General features: G+C 36.5%; 1 protein-coding gene across 3 annotated transcripts in view; it reads right to left on the bottom strand.

The window, feature by feature from the left end:
* Positions 1-17010, bottom strand: part of LOC149572592 (uncharacterized) — a 321499-nt gene extending 304489 nt beyond the window's left edge. Inside the window, exon 1 of one of the 3 annotated variants that reach the window (XM_089813697.1) lies at positions 16197-17010. In XM_089813697.1, coding sequence (XP_089669823.1) covers positions 16197-16581 — 385 coding nt within the window. In that variant the 5' untranslated portion in view covers positions 16582-17010. The remainder of the gene's footprint in view (positions 1-16196) is intronic. The other 2 variants (XM_089813695.1, XM_089813696.1) reach the window with 2 other exon arrangements.
* Between the last annotated feature and the right edge of the window lie 267 nt (positions 17011-17277).

Here is a 17277-nt window from a genome sequence, read left to right as displayed (position 1 = left end):
ACGTAGAGTCATGCCCCTACTTGGTGATGCTTTCAATATGTATATGTATTGACTTCTATTTGATATTTGAACATCATATCAATAAACACGGCATACTGATTTTAGAGAAGTATAGTTATTACCACAGCAAGAATAAATAAGTCTAACTTTGTATAAAAGAAAAGACCAATCTGCTATAAAGTAGAATACAGACTGAAACATTTTGATAAGTCTACACCAAGATCTATTAAAACTTACACCTAATATGAGCATATTGGCCAATACTTGTCCACTTCCATGTTCCCCCAGGAAATGCCACCACGGCAAAGTAGAAAGTTGGTGTTGAAAAGTAAAGCATTCCAACGCATTATTGGGGTGTTGTACAAGATAGGATCCAACCATGTGCTATACAAGTGTGTCATGGAGGAGGAAATCTAGAGCATGCTAAGGGAATCTCATGAAGGATTGGCAGGAGGGCACACGGGGTTTGATGCCACCTTATGGAAGGTGCTACTTGCAAGGTTGTAGTGGCCAACCCTCCACACTGATGCACGAGAGTAGGTGCTTGGATGTGACACTTGCTAGAGGGAAAGCATGCCAATAAAAGGAGAATTTGTGCCATGATTTTGTTGAATTTTGAGGATTGTTGCAAATGTACTAAGCACTACCATATTCTTGGTATGTGTTTTCCAAATGGCAGCAACCTCTTATTTATAATGAGCAAAGGCTAAGAAAAGACATGTCCCTTCATGGGACATGTCTATTCATTAATTTGACAATTAATATAATAATAAATATAATCATAGTTATATATTGTGTCACAAGGTTCGCCAAATTTTCAGCTTAAGATTCAAAATTTGGCGAACCTAATTTTTTTATAAATTTCATATAAGTTTGGGTGGAATTCATATAGCAGAAAAAAAATTATGGTTTTCTTAAATTATGGCCTCAGCTCATTGGAATAGCATTAGTCGTTTAAAGAGTGTTTCAGAAGATTGTTAGGGCAAACGAAGTCTACAACAAAATAGATCTATTACGAGTTTGTTCTGTGCAATATTTTCTCAGCTTTTTGTGTCCTCTAGCGTTGCAAACAATCTCTTTACTGCAACCAAATTTGCAGAATATGATCCACCGAAAGGCATTCCTCGTCTCCCACCTTATCGAGCTTTTCTATGTCCTATGACAAACAAACAAAAATTGTATCCAAATATTTCAATTTTAATATATTGTTTGTTTTTAAGGTTTTTGTACATATTTTTAGATGTTTGAGATAGATTTAGATTTGTCATTTTTATTTACTAATTAATATTAAGAAGATATAAGTTTATTTATCATTATAAATTTTATCTTAATTAATTTTTATTATAATATTAATATTTAGTAGGTAATTTATTTATTATTACATTAATATGTTAGTAAATTTTTAATTTGATACATTTTTTATTTTTTTATTTTGTTTTGTAAAGTTAAAATTAAAAACTAATGCATGTCTATTTATGTTTTAATTGATATAGTTAGGGATTCTATTTTGTTTTAAAGTTTAATGTTTTATAAAATAAAAATTAGTATTATTTTAATATATTAGGAGTCAAAAGAAGAAAATAAAAATAAATAATTGAATATACTATTATTCATATTTATATTTTTTCTAAGTTACCAGTTCGAATTCGGATGCGAGAAGCGGATATGAGAAGCATGGTTTTATTTGGGTGAGGATGCAGATGCGCATGGATGCGTCTATATATATAAGATTGCTAAATATTACTGTATATAATACTACTAAATATTGCATATATATATATAACATAATATTGTTAAATATTATTAATATTTTAAGTAAAATTTTATTTTAAAACTAAAACAATTGTAAATATATCTCTACCATTTGGAAGAATGCATTAAACCTATCCTGGCTAGGTAATGTCAATTCCTACACACCCAAAAAAATGTGAGTACTCAAAAACTATATATTGACCAAAGACTTATTGAGTAAACTTTGGTTCAAGTTTTAGAAAATGCGTTAACAGATGGGTAATGACAATAAAAGACATAACTCTAGATATAACTGTTAGCAGATATATTGACCAATCTAGAGATCCTTATGCAGAAACAACAATGTCTGATAACATTGTGAGTACTCATGATTATTATCCCCCGATTTCAACAAAAATCTTTGAGCAGGACCAATCTGGAGATGTGTCACAATCACAGTTGATTTCAATGGGATTTTGAGTGGGAGACATGTGATGTAGTCCATTGGTTAATTACATGCATTGGGATTTAGACAACCATATTGCACAGAATGTCTTATCGCCTTCATTGTGTTGATTAGAACATAAAACAGAGTAGTTAAACAATCGTTCCATCCTCCACGCATCCTATTGGCATCCACATGGCTTCCGGACACACCAGGCATCCGCACGCACCAGCTTCCGCATCCACCCTTGGCCAAGATGAATCAACAACTTAGTATTTTTTCAATATATATATTTTATTTTTTTAACATAAGGCAAATTTCATATCAATTTTTTTTAAATTCCTTGTCGAACTTCATCTGAATTTCATAGTTGCCAAACTCAAACTCAAATTCGAACCTTGTGACTTAGGTTATATATATACATACATATATATTTATATACATATACATATACATATGTATATATGTATGTATGTATATATATATATACACACTTAGATACATATATACCAAGGTCACCGGGAGACGGGGAGACTTCGAGGTCTCCGGTACTGGTACTGGTACCGGTACGGCAATTTTTCAAATAGGAGACGAGGGTACTTGGAGATGGCAATTTCAAAAAAAAAAAAAATTTAATAGTTTAAAGAGTCTAATACTAAAAGTAAATACAAAATTTGAAAATAATAATACTGTAAGACTAAAGTAAATAATAATAGAAATGTCACATTAAAAATTAAAATAGACTCATAGAGTCAAAGATTTCAAAACTCATATGATCACAATATTGTATCTCATAGACATTTGTTTTTCAAATATTGCATATGATCACCATCATATCAGATTGATAATCGCTGAGATTATCATTACATATTCAAATTTTAAATTCAAAAAAGTATAGTTTGATGCTGAATTGCCGATATGCAAACAAAAATCAACACTTCGTACAATAAACAAAAAACAGAAATATAACTAGTATTAGTATGTCGATGGTACTATCATCTACTCCACAAGGTTGTGATCATCCATCTCAAGGTCTTCAACTATCATGCTCTCCAAAAAATCATCTCTCCAAAAATATATATTAAATGATTTAATCATTTAAATTGTTGAATAAACATAATTTTTTAAAAGTGTTTCTAATGTTTTTAAAGTTATTAATTTATTAAATAAAATATTTTAAATGATTTAATCATTTAAATTGTTGGTGGTCTTAATTTTTGTATTAAAAACATTAAAATGAGGGCTAAAATATATAAAATTATTTAATATTATATTTTACATTTATATTTTACCAGGAGACTTCGGGGAAACTTCACTTTTTGGATTAGGAGATGGGGAGACTTCAGGAGACTTCGTCATGAAGTCTCCAACCTTTTTTGAGGTCTCCTGAGACGCGAAAAGTCTCCGAGAAGCGTCTTGGTCTCCGAGACGCGACTTTTAGGGGGGAGACGGGTCTCCCGGTAACCATGATATATACATATGTATATATATGTATGAATATATATATATATGTATGTATATGTATATATATTATTATTATTATAATAATCTCTCATATAATAAACTTATATCTCATGTGTAATTATATCGTATACATAATTATATATAGTCATAGTTTTATCTGATTGAAGCTACCAATAATCAACACTCACTCTTACCTAGGGAGGACAAATACAAAACAGATATTACACCACTAGCAATCTTTAGGAATGACACATTAAAAAAATATTTAATTAGAAGATTTCCACTATTTTGATATCACATTTGATATCATGAGTATTGGCTTTCAGAATATCAGCATATGATATTCACCAAATACTTTGAGTAATGGTCTCTAGAATATCAACACTTGATATTCACCATGTACTCAATAAGGTAATGGTCTACAAAACATAAACATATGATATTCACCATTTTGATATCACAATTGAGTATTGGTCTCCAAAAAATCAACATATGATATTCACTAGATACTCTATGAGTAATGGCTTCTAGAATGAGATGCAAGATATTCACCAAGTGTTGTCCAAAACATCAAGTCGTGTGATATTCACCACGTATTTTGTGTAATGGCCTCCAAAACATCAATTTGCATAACATTCACCAATTACTCAACAAATGTTTATAAGGTATGTGCACACACATTCTCATAATGCTTACCATATAAGCATCCACCATGTAAAGTATAATCTATCATGATCTACATAGACATTGCAAGATATCCAGCATAATAGAAATTTAAGTTATTGTAAGATTGTCACCTTTCAATAACTTCTGCAAAATAAAAGTGCCATCATTTGGAAGTCGTCACTTCCTCATGACATATACAGGGGGTTAGCCCATTCAAATCACATAGTCACAAGGTATACTTATGAAGCACAGTCCTCTTGACCGCTACAATTGATCACTGGAGGATCCATCTCAACATGGTTTACTCCCTCTGAATCAATATGACCGAGATCACCAAAGGTTAACTGAACCATATCCTCTATTTGCTCCCTCTCTTTCAAGGTTGCTCGTAATGAAATGTCAAGCTCTCTCTGAGTCTCAATCTCCCTCTTCTTCCAAAAACATTCTTGGAAGAAAGATCAAGGCAAATAGCTCTTATAGTACGGATTGCAAATACAAATAAGAGAGATTAATACAATACTCAAAAATAATAAATACTTGTCTATACATCAACATCCTTATACAAGTTGCTCCAATGAAGGTCCATATGCAACAAATCATAAAATGCCTCAACATAAGCATTTGTCAAACTATGGGAATGGAACATTTGTTATTATTTCTCCCCTAATGTAAAATTCCTATTTACTCCATTTTATAGACGTTTCAGTCCAATGAGAGACAATCAATCAATTTCCACTCATCTCTAGATCTGCATTAATAGCAGTAGTAGTTCCTGTATAATCCACGATAATGTTCCCTCTCTTGTCTATCTTAAAAAGTTGGGACAAATACTTTGCAAGGTCAAGTAAAAGATTATTTTTCTTTTGTATCTCACTATTATGCTAGGTTTGAGCTCTAACATCACTTAATGAGATAACCATTCATCTATGGGTGCTCACCAATCTGGATACTCGAGTTCATTTCACATCGGATATTATCCTCCTTTTTTTTTAATATAATGCACACTCATGACTCTCATCGCGTTTATAGGGCATGCTTCTATTTTTATACACCAACACTGACTTCAAATATTATATAAATACAACTCTATATCAAAATGAGTTGCTTACATCAGTTACAACTGATCATGTCAGTTAGGAAGCTTCAATTTCCAGAATTGCAAATATCAGAATACAAGTTCTCTGCATTCTTTATTTTTATTTCTGTTTACAGATTTAAACATCCATTAAACTGATCTTGTCTAGTTTGCAGATTGTGATGCACAGATCGAAATATATATGACCGAGCTCAATACAAACCCAAATTGAATGGGCAGATATAGATTGAAGAAATGTCTATCCATTCTATTTGTTTGCCACCTTGCAGGAGTATGTTGTAGATAGCTACGACTGTAATATAAAAAAAAAAAATTATTGTAATGTCTCCTCAATGCTTATCTATTCTCTTCTTTGTGTTCGATGGTTTTCTCTTCTTCCTGATTGATAGTCAATAATCTACTTTATTGTTGACAGAGATATTTATGATAATGCCTAACCTTATACCACCGTGTTTCTTATATATGTATATATAATTTATATTTCTTACTTTTCCTTCTGAGCCAAATGTCTCGCATGCTCTAGAACCATGAATTGATTTCCCGTGAATAGAAAAGCCAAATGATCTATATATAATGCATATATGCAATCACCCCAATACCATGTGTGCATTGATTCCCATCCAACTTGAAGACGTGTTTCCTAAATTTTCACAGTAGAACCATGGTCGTCATGATCTAGGCACCAATGACTCCTTGTCTTTGGGTTTTGTTCATTGAATCATTCACATCCCTTCGTAGCCCAAATTAGAACTCTGAAGTCAACAAATGGTATCAAAATCATGCTAGTAATAGCATGAGGATACATTCAAGATGATCTTATTATATCTTTGGGATTCTAAACATAAACCTTTGGAAAGCATCAATCTTGTTGTCTGCATGTCGTTATTATTACAATAATAGATAAGTCATCTATTATTAGTTAATGGTTATGTATTGTAAATATCTAGTTAGCTTTAGTTAGCTTTCACTTTTTTAGCTTTATCTGTTAGAATAGAATATTTCTATTCTTTTTTATAGTTTCCTAAGGAAACATCACTTTATTCTTTTGTATAAATTGACCTCTTGGTCTCTGTTAATAACAAGCAAGTATTTTACCAATTACTTCCGTAATATGGTATCAAAGCTAATACTTGAAGTTTTTTCAAAAATTCTATAATTTCTTTTTTGAAATTATTTGCTTCAAAATTTTCGGAATTTTTTCTGCAATTTCTCAAAAACTCGTCTAGGGTTTTCCATTTTTTGAAGAATTCGTGTGTTCACTGTCATTTTCCAGCTGCTGAAAATCGCAGATCTGGAGGTTGTTTTTCTGCAACTTGGATCCTCATCATATCTGAAAATCGCAAGCTAGGGTTTCAGTTTTGGCATATGTTTTTCTACAATCAAGGAACAGCATTTTTGAGGGTGAAATCACAGTTTTTTATGCTAAAATCTCTTTGTCTATGCTGTCTCAAGCAAAAACGCCCCTATTCTGATCAAAATCGTCTTTTTCAGACCTGCAAACACCATTTTTTTGTTGCTTTGACCTTCAAATCCGCCGACTAGTTTTTTGGCTCGAAACCCTAATTTTTGGGGTCAGAAATTTTTTTTGTTTGCAAATTCTTGGTGGGTTTTTCAAGAGCTCAACTAGGTTGTCATCTGTTTTTTCTGGGTGCCTCAATTTTCGAGCCAATGGATTCTGAAAACAACAGCATATTCCTTTTGGGTTTTCCGAGCTCTCTTTTGGGTCACTCTTTGATTCTTCTGGGTCTTCCATATTTTTGCCTTGAACAACGTGCCTTCACAGATTTTCATTGAAAAACGTACCATGGCATCTTTGACAAATATTCTGCTCGAGCATAACTCCAAATTCAATGGTCGCAATTATAGAACTTGGAAGCTGCGCATTATCACAATCTTTGAATATCGGAACATCGATCAACTTGTTTTGGGTGTTACGAAGCATCCGACTTCTCCGAGTCCTGATCAAGATACATGGGATCTGAATAACGGAGAGGCATTAATGCTTCTCAAGTCATCTGTGGCTGATGATCAGCTTTCTCAGATTCCATCCAGCAAGACAGCTGCCGAAATCTAGACACACCTCAAAGGTCTTCATGAGACTTCTGACAAGAGCAGAGCCTTCTTTCTAAAAAACACTATGTTTTCTATTGTCATGGATGAGCGGACCACGCTCCAGGCACACCTGAACCGGATTAAAGAAATCCGTGATCAGCTACTTGCCATAGGTCGCAAGATGGAGGAAGAGGATATTGTGGTAATCACTCTTCGGAGTTTACCAAAATCCTATGAGCATTTTATCGAGACTCTCAACATCACATCTACTAGTGTTGATCTAAAGTTCACTGATCTCTGCACCCTGCTGCTTCAGCAAGATCGGTGGAAATAACAATTTGGTAGCAGCTCTAATTCCACCTCCACTGAGCAAGCCTTTGCTGCAAAATCCTTTTAAAAGGATAGGGGCAAGTTTCAGCAAAAGTCTTCTGCTCCAACATTCGATAGTACCAAAAAGAAGAACATTCAATGCAACTACTATCACAAGTTTGGTCACATGAAAGTTGAATGTCAGAAACGCTTAGCTGCCCAATCTAAGCAATCCGGTTCGCAACCCAAAGCAAACAATGCAGAGCACACTGAGCAGGCAGAATTTTCCTTTTACGTCTTTATGGCTAAGAGACCTGCAGATCATGTGAAGTCGTCTACCTGGTACATTGATTCAAGTGCCTCTCGACATTTCACTCACCGCAGAGACTGGTTTACTGACTACCAGCCTTATTCAAATTCTATTATTTTTGGTGGCAGAGAAGAGTACACAGTTGTCGGTAAAGGCAACATTCAAATTCAGTCTGTTGGGAGGAATCTCATATTCCTTGATGTGTACTACGTTCCAGGGATGGAACTAAATCTACTCTCAGTCAGTCAGTTGCTGCGACATTCTCCACACTTGGCAGTCACCTTCAATTCACATCAGTGCACCATCACTGATCAGGCGACTAAGTCTATTGTTGTAGTTGGTCTTGAGGATCATGGTCTTTTCAGACTTATTGATTCTGGTGATTCTCAGGACTTAGCTATGGCTGCTCGGCGATCTTCCATAAGCACACTTTGGCATCAATGATATGGGCACTTAAATGTGCATTATCTCTCACAACTTGCTCGGGATGAGCTTGTTCTTGGTTTGCCAAAGATTCAAACTCAACACCTTGGAATTTGTGACGCATGTCAGGCTGGGAAGCAACATCGCACACCTTTCCCCAGTGGCGATTCTTGGTGAGCTTCTCAGGTACTTCAGCTTGTTCATGTTGATATCTGCAGCCCTACGGCCACTCCTTCTGTTCTTGGGTACAGGTATTTTCTGTTGTTTGTAGATGATTTCAGTAGAAAAATGTGGGTGTATTTCCTTAAAAAGAAATCCGATGCATTTACTGTATTTCAGAAGTTTAAACCCTTAGTTGAAAAAGAGTCTAGGAAATCTATTATTACTCTTAGATCAAACAATGGGGGGGAATTTTGTTCTAATGTTTTCTCCAGCTTCTTGGATACACATGGCATCCAACGCCAGTTCACCACACCCCACATGCCACAACAAAACAATGTAGTTGAACGTCGGAACAGGACAATCACCGAGATGGTTCATTCCATGCTCGAACATAGACATGTTCCGAAGCAGTTTTGGGCAGAAGCAGTTAACAATGTAGTTTATCTATTGAACCGGTCACCCACAGTGGCAGTCAAAGGTAAAACTCTGGAAGAGGCCTGGTCAGGTCGCAAGCCCAGAATCAGTCACCTGAAGGTTTTTGGCTCTCTTGCTTTTGTTTGGATCCCTAATGCTTCACGCACCAAGTTGGATGCCAAGAGTCAGAAACTGATGCTTGCTGGATATAGTAGTCTTCACAACGCCTACCGCCTGATTAATGTTGAGACATCTCATCTTATATACAGCCGTGATGTAGTCTTTGATGAGCAGCGAGGACCATTCATGCCTATTTCTCCTGTTCCTGATCCAGCAAACCAGCCTATGCAAGCTCATGATTTGGGAGTTCGGCTTCCATTAGGTCCACCTGATGGGAGAGCTCCAGTAGCTCCTGCAGCTCCAGTTATTCAAGTGATACCTGTATAGACTCCTCTGGCTTCTCCTGCAGGATCACCTCGTTTTGAAGATGCTTCACTTGAGTTTGATCCAGCTTCTTCTGATGTGGATCCTGTTGATCAAGCATCTCCTAGTACTACTGTTGGTCCTTCTCCTATCCGACCTAAGTGGTGAGCTAAGACACTTGTTGATCTTCATGATGATGAGCTCGTAGATGGGAGAACTGCTCGAAAAAATAGCAATACTATAGATTCTGTAAACTTTGCTCTTATGGCCAACATTCACAGTGTGTTTGAACCTCAAACATATTCTGAGGCTAAAGGAATTCCAGAGTGGGAACAGGCCATAACATCTGAACACCAGAGCCTGCTGAAGAACAACACTTGGGTCCTTTCTGATCTTCCACCAGGGAAGAAAACCCATTGGCTACAAATGGGTCTACAAAATCAAATACAAATCAGATGGTACTTTGGATAAGTACAAAGCTCGTTTAGTGGCAAAGGGCTTTTCTCAGCATCAGGGCATTGATTATGAGGAGACCTTTGCTCCTACTGCAAAGATGAGCACCATCGGATTAGTCCTAGCCATGTCAGCACAGTTTGGCTGGAAGGTCCATCAGATGGATGTAAAGAGTGCTTTCCTGAATGGTGATCTCCATGAAGAGGTCTACATAATGCAGCCTCCTAGTTTCAAGGTTGCTGGTAAAGACCATCAAGTTCTCAAATGAGTAAAAGCTCTCTATGGTTTGAAGCAGGCCCCTCGGGCATGGTACATCAAGATTGATAAGTACCCCGGTGATCAAGGCTTCAAGAAGAGTTCTTCAGACTCAAATCTGTACATCAAGACTACTAACAGTGACATCATCCTTCTGGTTATCTATGTGGATGATCTGATCATCACTGGCAGTTCGGCATCTTTGATTCAGGGAATCAAACAGAACTTATGCCAGTCTTTTGATATGACTGACCTTGGGCTCATGCATTATTGCCTAGGTGTTCAAGTTTGGCAACAATTTTCTGGTATATTCATCTCTCAGTCCAAATATGCCAAAGCCCTGTTAGACAAATTCTGAATGCAGGATTGCAAACCTACATCTACACCTATGGAGAAAGGTCTCAAGTTATCAGCAAAGTTTGATTCTCCTTCCGTTGATGATACTACATATAGGCAACTAGTAGGTAGCCTCATTTACCTCTCTGCTACTAGGCTTGATATTAGCTTCGCAGTCAGCTATATTTCATGCTTTATGACAGCTCCTAAGGCTGATCATTGGATGGCAACAAAGTGTGTGCTTCATTATGTGAAAGGCACTTCAGATTATGGACTTCTATACTCTTGAAGTTCTAATCCTAAACTCAGTGGGTTCACAGATTCAGATTGGGCAGGCTTTATTGATGATAAAAAGTCAACATCTGGATATCTGTTCAGTTTGGGATCCGGTGCAATCACATGGACCAGCAACAAGCAACAAGCAGTTTCTCTCTCTTCTACAGAGGCTGAATACAAAGGGACTGTTAAGGCAGGATGTGAAGCTGTTTGGCTTCGTCAGATGCTTGGGGATATGCATATGTCACCAGTAGGACCAACTACTCTGTTTGTTGATAATGAAGGCGTTATCAAATTAGCACGGAATCCAGTCTTCTATGAACGAACCAAGCATGTGGATGTTCATTGTCATTACATACGATAGTTGGTTGAAGACGGGACTATTGATCTGCAGTATGTTCCTACCACAGATCAAACTGCAGACATTCTCACCAAGCCTCTTGGTCCTGATAAGTTTGTCAAATTCAGAGGACAGCTTGGTGTTGTAGATAGATTAACCATTAAGGGAGGGTATTACAATAATAGATAAGTCATCTATTATTAGTTAATGGTTATCTATTGTAAATATCTAGTTAGCTTTAGTTAGCTTTCACTTTTTTAGCTTTATCTGTTAGAATAGAATATTTCTATTCTTTTTGATAGTTTCCTAGGGAAACATCACTTTATTCTTTTGTATAAATTGACCTCTTGGTCTCTGTTAATAACAAGCAAGTATTTTACCAATTACTTCCGTAATAGTTATGAGCATTTCCCCAATCAATTAGCCATGCTCGACTTCTTCTACCATTGTCGACACCATCATAGATAATTAGTTTGTATTTTATTTTTTTTCAAATTATCGATGCCTTACACTTAGTTTTGTGTTTTGCATACATATTTACAATGTCAATCACAGTTATGACAAAATCAAACCAGATTTCAGCCAAATTTTACGGCGCCAATCTTGCCAAGTTGACTCTTGGCTGTTGATGGTGTTTTGATGCAAGTTTTCAAAGTCCCTCTCAACCTAATCCATTCATTTACTTGCTCTTCCTTAAATTTTATCTGCACTTGTATATCTTTCTCAGACTTTCTTACTAATCCATTTTCACACTTGCAATCAGGCTCTGATACCATGTTGAATTTCAAAGATCACTACAAATGTACTAAGCACTGCCATATTCATAGTATGTGTTTCACAAATGGCAATGACCTCTTATTTATAATGAGCAAAGGCTAAGAAAAGACATGTCCCTTCATGGGACATGCCTATTTGTTAATTTGACAATTAATGTAATAATATATATATATATATATATTTCTATCATATAATAAACTTATATGTTATTCTATCTCATACATAATTATATATAGCCATAGTTTTATCTGACTAAAGCTACCAAACATGAAAACAGCCCTAGGAGATCTTCGAAAGGTGGGGTCTAGACTTTGTCAAACCTTTTAAGGTAAGTTTTGCAGAACGGTGCAGGTATTTAGGGATAGCAACTGAGTAATTGAAAATGTGGATAGAAGTTAAGGCACTTCTAGATAACATAGCACTTACCACAACTCAATTTCTCTATGAGTGAATTGTGACATGGTTTGGTATACCCATATCCATCACAAGTGACCAAGGAGTATTTTGTGAGCTAGGTCATTTGGAGTATGACAACGGAACTTCAAATGTTCCATAACTTCTCAAGCTCATATTACTCTCGAGCCAATAGGCAAGTTGAATCTACAAATAAAGTGTTGGTGTCGATCTTGTATAAGACCTGTGGAGTTGAACAAGGAGATTGGGAAGAAAGACTTCCAGTCGTACTCTTTGTGTACCACACCACCTACAAGGCAACAACAAGGCACACATCCTTCAAACTCATGTATGGGTAGGATGTTGTGGTACTTGCAAAATATACCATACCAAGTCTGAGAGTGGCAATAGAGAATCGATTAGGAGACACAAAGACTCTAAAAGAACTATTATTTAACTTGTTAAAGTTGCATAGATGGTGGATGACAACACAATGAACTACCAAGGTGACTCAACGACGAGACAACTAACATTCTAGACAGGTTAGTGAGTTTTGAAATATAACAATTATAATAAAATCAAGCCTGGTAAGTTCAAGGTCCCTTGGCTCAGGCCCTATAAAGTAAGAGAGTTGGGAAACAATGGAGTTGTGAAACTACCCACCTTGGACAACAAACCAATTAAGGAACTAGTAAACGTGTTCAAATTAAAAATCTATTAGGAGAGGAAAGCGCATAGTGAGTAAATCAACATGTTGGGGTTTACCACTAAGGAAGATTTCACGAATGTATGAGAAAAGGAGATTGCACAAGATCCAATAGTCAAAGAACAGCCATACAAGCAAGACCTGTATTAGTCAAGCCCGTGATGGATTCCGAGGAACAACTTATAAGGAAGCATGTAGAGGGCATTGCAATACCCCAAGTGGACAAGCACCAAACAAACACATTGTTAGGACCTCTCGCTCTGTGGGTGAGAATAAACAGATATTGGAGATGTGGGGCACCTAAGAAGACAGAATAGAAGGTTTATGCGTACGACATTAATGAGGAAGTATAAAACAATGCAAAAGGGAGCAAGCAACCAAGGGCAAGACCCAAAAGGAAGACTTGGAGGAAGCGATTGACCTAGACGAATATGGCGCCACCCTTGGACCATGCCTGAAAATACTAATATTAACAGATGCTTTGCTTATTTCTAGAGGAGATGGGTATGTGGATCGACTTATCCGAAAATGTGTGAAGGACAAAAAGCCCCATACCACCCTACCTCAAATGCATTATAGAGTGATACCAAATCTAGCAGGACCCCTGATGTTGACAGGCGAAGATGTTGCATGGTACCAAAAGTATGGAAGCTCTATAGGGGTGGACTCATGCCCTCAATGCATAAATTTTAACTTGGAGAACCTTGAAACTTCTTGTGAAAATGAATGCTACAAAATACCACCAGGCACTTGCATGTAGCAATATGCCTCTAAAGTTAAGCTCCAATATAAGGGAGGAAAAGACTTAAAGATGGGATGTGGCAAGGAGAACAATGAACTTCGGAAGATTTCAGAAGAAGGCAAGAGTTTAAGGAAGAGAAGAAGAAAGAAGAAAAATAATAAAGATGTGGAGAAAACACTTCAAAAAATTTGAAGAGATATGAAACACAACAAAACAAGGAGATCGAAGAACCCAAAGACAAAAAAAAGGTATGTCATCTTTGAAATTGAGCAAAATTAAAAGAATCAAGGTTATGAAGCTTGGAATAAAAGGGAAAAAGGTTGGAAAAATAAGAAGAGGAAAAGTTATAATTGAAAGACGAGTGTTGGAGGGGGGCATAAAGGAAATAAGAAAAATAAAAGTAGAAGAATGACAAAAGTAAAAATAAAGAGTATCATAAGGAAATAAATACATTAGCCTTTATTATAAAAAGAAAGTGTTATATCAAATACCTAACCCTAAAAGGAGCCAATAGGAGAGACTTGATCCAAGTAAGAACAAATTATGCAAGGAGGTGAATCAAGTTTGCAAGGCAAAGAACCAAGTTGGAAGGTGAATCAAGTTTGTAAGGCATCGTACGGACCTTACCCTACATCATAAAAATGAGGCAAGGATAGATCAATATGTCGTACACAATAGGATACCGAGAGAAGAGTCATCATCCCGAGTAGAGTTATTGTATGTCATACAAATAGCAAAGGCCATACATGCAACAGCAGCAATTGTATAGGTGGAAGAAGTCATTTGGGCAGGAATAACATTCTTGGGTGTCAAACAAGTACGAGAGAAAACACCTATACAAGTAGTGAGCACCATATGAGTAGTGAAGATCATGTAAGGAGAGGAGGTGTTGTACAAGTGGCAGGAGGTTGGCATAGGAAGACAAACACTGCATTTTGGTAGGCATATGGTTGGCAGGAGGCTACCCTACGCAACAAAAGACATTGCGGTTTAGGAGGAAATTGTTGTACGAACCATACGACCACAATCAAAGACAAGGTTTGCATCACAGACAAGGAGGAGATGGAGGAAGTACACAGCACAGAGCTGGAAGGGCATTTTCACCAAGAAGGCAATATGGCGAAAGGAAGCTTTAGAAAGCCTAAAAAGGGTAATTACAATATTGGAAGGTTGGAGCCATAACTTAAAAACCATTACAGTCACAGATGGCCACTTCATGCAAGAAGGTAGGTGTGCAAAGAAAAAGATGAACAGGTTACATCAGAGAACCTTAAGTTTGAAAGTATCGCAGGGAGTGAATGCAAGGCCTAATGGAAAAGCATTCCAAACAACCACCCTTTGAAGGATTCAATCAGAAAAGCTCAGGTACATAAAAACGTCCTTATGCCCATGTTCCACCTCAGAGATTTTAAACCTCTTTTACACTCTATGGTCCAAGGATATGACCGAAGCACACACAAGTCTACCATTAGATACTTTGATCACACAGTGGTGATATCTTACTCACCAAAAACAGTTCAACAAGGTGTTTGGCATGCTAGACAAAGGATATTCAGCAACCAAACCCTCTTCCAAGATGTCTACAGAAGATAAGAAATCTTGAGCATATATGCAGGCAAGACCTCACAGAGAAACAATGGGTGCCTATAGAGCAACAGTAACACGAGAGGACTGAAGAAATCTTATATAACCTCTCCTGAATGGAGTTGCATTACGGACTTGTTGAAAAGCAAACTCACAAGAGCGAGCAAAGCATCCAATATTGCTATATGGATGCTAAGGTTAATAAATGGGCTGAATAATGGTAGGACTTATAATTGGGAAAAATTCTTGTCTGAATGCACTAAGGAATTTTTGCAGCTCAATCATAAAACATTTTTACATGTCATACCATGTCATTGCCCTATTCTTGGATAGAGTTTGTTCTTAAAGAGAGCTCCATGGTTAAGCACAAGTAGTTATTGTATGGGTGAACTTCTGATAAGTTCAATGAATGCTATGTGAATCACTGATTTTTAAGAGAGGTAAATTTGCGTGAACCACTACTTATAATATATAGATCAATAAATTTGACTGAAATTTTATACAGATCGTGATATAATTATCAGAAACAGAAACATAGGTATCTAAATATGAAAGCTTGAATAATGAATAATACAATTTCTTGTACAAACAACATGATGGATGCTTGATTTGAGCAATTTATCCTACAAACAGCATGCTGTTTGTTTACTTTTGAACAATTTCTTCTGCACGGAAATAAATAGGGAATGCTTAATATATCAACCCGGCAATATTTCGCGCCATATAAATTAACTATTATTAGCTATAAAAAAATTGTGACGCCTTAGTTTATACTTCACGAAATCTTCAATACCAAAGGACTTTCCATGGAAGCCTTGAACTGGAAACCTTAAAAATACCTGGTCCTTGCTCCCCTCGTGGCCACAAGCAATCGATCTTTGTAGATAGGCACGCACCAGAAGCGATCGCAACCGCTGTAATTGCCACGTTTGTTATTGTAGAAGTGACCGCAGCATGTAAATATCCACTCGTTGCAGCCGCTGCAAGAGCAGTACCCGCAGTCATAGCACACTTAATCGACATAAGAGGTAACCTCCTAACTGCAATTTTCTCCAGAGCTCGTCTCACTTCAACCCTGCTTCTCGTCACTTCATTCTTATTTAGCCCCTGACAACAGTAAGTGCACTTTGCGGGTTTCGAACGCCGGATTACCATAGGATTTAGCGGCGTCGAGCGCTGACCTTGACCTATAAAAGGCAACTGTCTCCTACATAATACAGACATCCTTCAATCCTGCAAATAATCGAAGGTTTTCTCCAAATCTTTCTGCATCTGTGTAAAGTGCTTTTGTCAATTGTCGCAGATGGCCGTAAGGCAGCCAGTACAGCCAATTTCCATTACATTTCGAGGCAAATCCTCCACCGGAGGTATAAGTTAATGCAACTTAAGGGGAAAATATATGAAAATTGCACTCTGAATTTTTGAAATGCTGGGTAGAAACAATGTTATTATGTTGAAATTTGTAATGCTATCGGAGATAAAGATTCCCTGGTTAAAATGAAGCTCCTTCCATATGAAGAGAAATATTCATTTCTGTTAAGCTTGTTAGAGCGTCCAAAAGGAATATACAATATCGTTGGAGAGTCGAGACGATAAATCATTGCCAAAATAGTGGTGCGCAAGCAGCGACAGCAATGTTTGGTCTCCAAACATAACCACCGCGCAGACACACGTAATGTAATATGATACGTTACCTTTCCAATGATGTATAACCTTCTCGGCCATTCAAATTCTACCATATATGCATGGTTTGTATAAAGGGTTTACTTTCGAAAATAATATAATAGATGAGAAGATTTTTAATGTTTGAAGAATGAATGGAGGAAGGTCTAAGGATTAAAATACATTAGATTAATCACTTTCTTTTTATACATTTTTAATTAGATTAATCACTTTTCTTTTTATACATTTTAAGGTTTG

This window comes from Cupressus sempervirens, chromosome 2 (genome assembly GCF_028749045.1).
Source record: "Cupressus sempervirens isolate cs-2001-9-10 chromosome 2, ASM2874904v1, whole genome shotgun sequence".
NCBI classification, from domain to species: domain Eukaryota; kingdom Viridiplantae; phylum Streptophyta; class Pinopsida; order Cupressales; family Cupressaceae; genus Cupressus; species Cupressus sempervirens.
The sequence above is the reverse complement of the archived record's forward strand: the minus strand, read 5'-3'. Positions and strand labels throughout refer to the sequence as shown.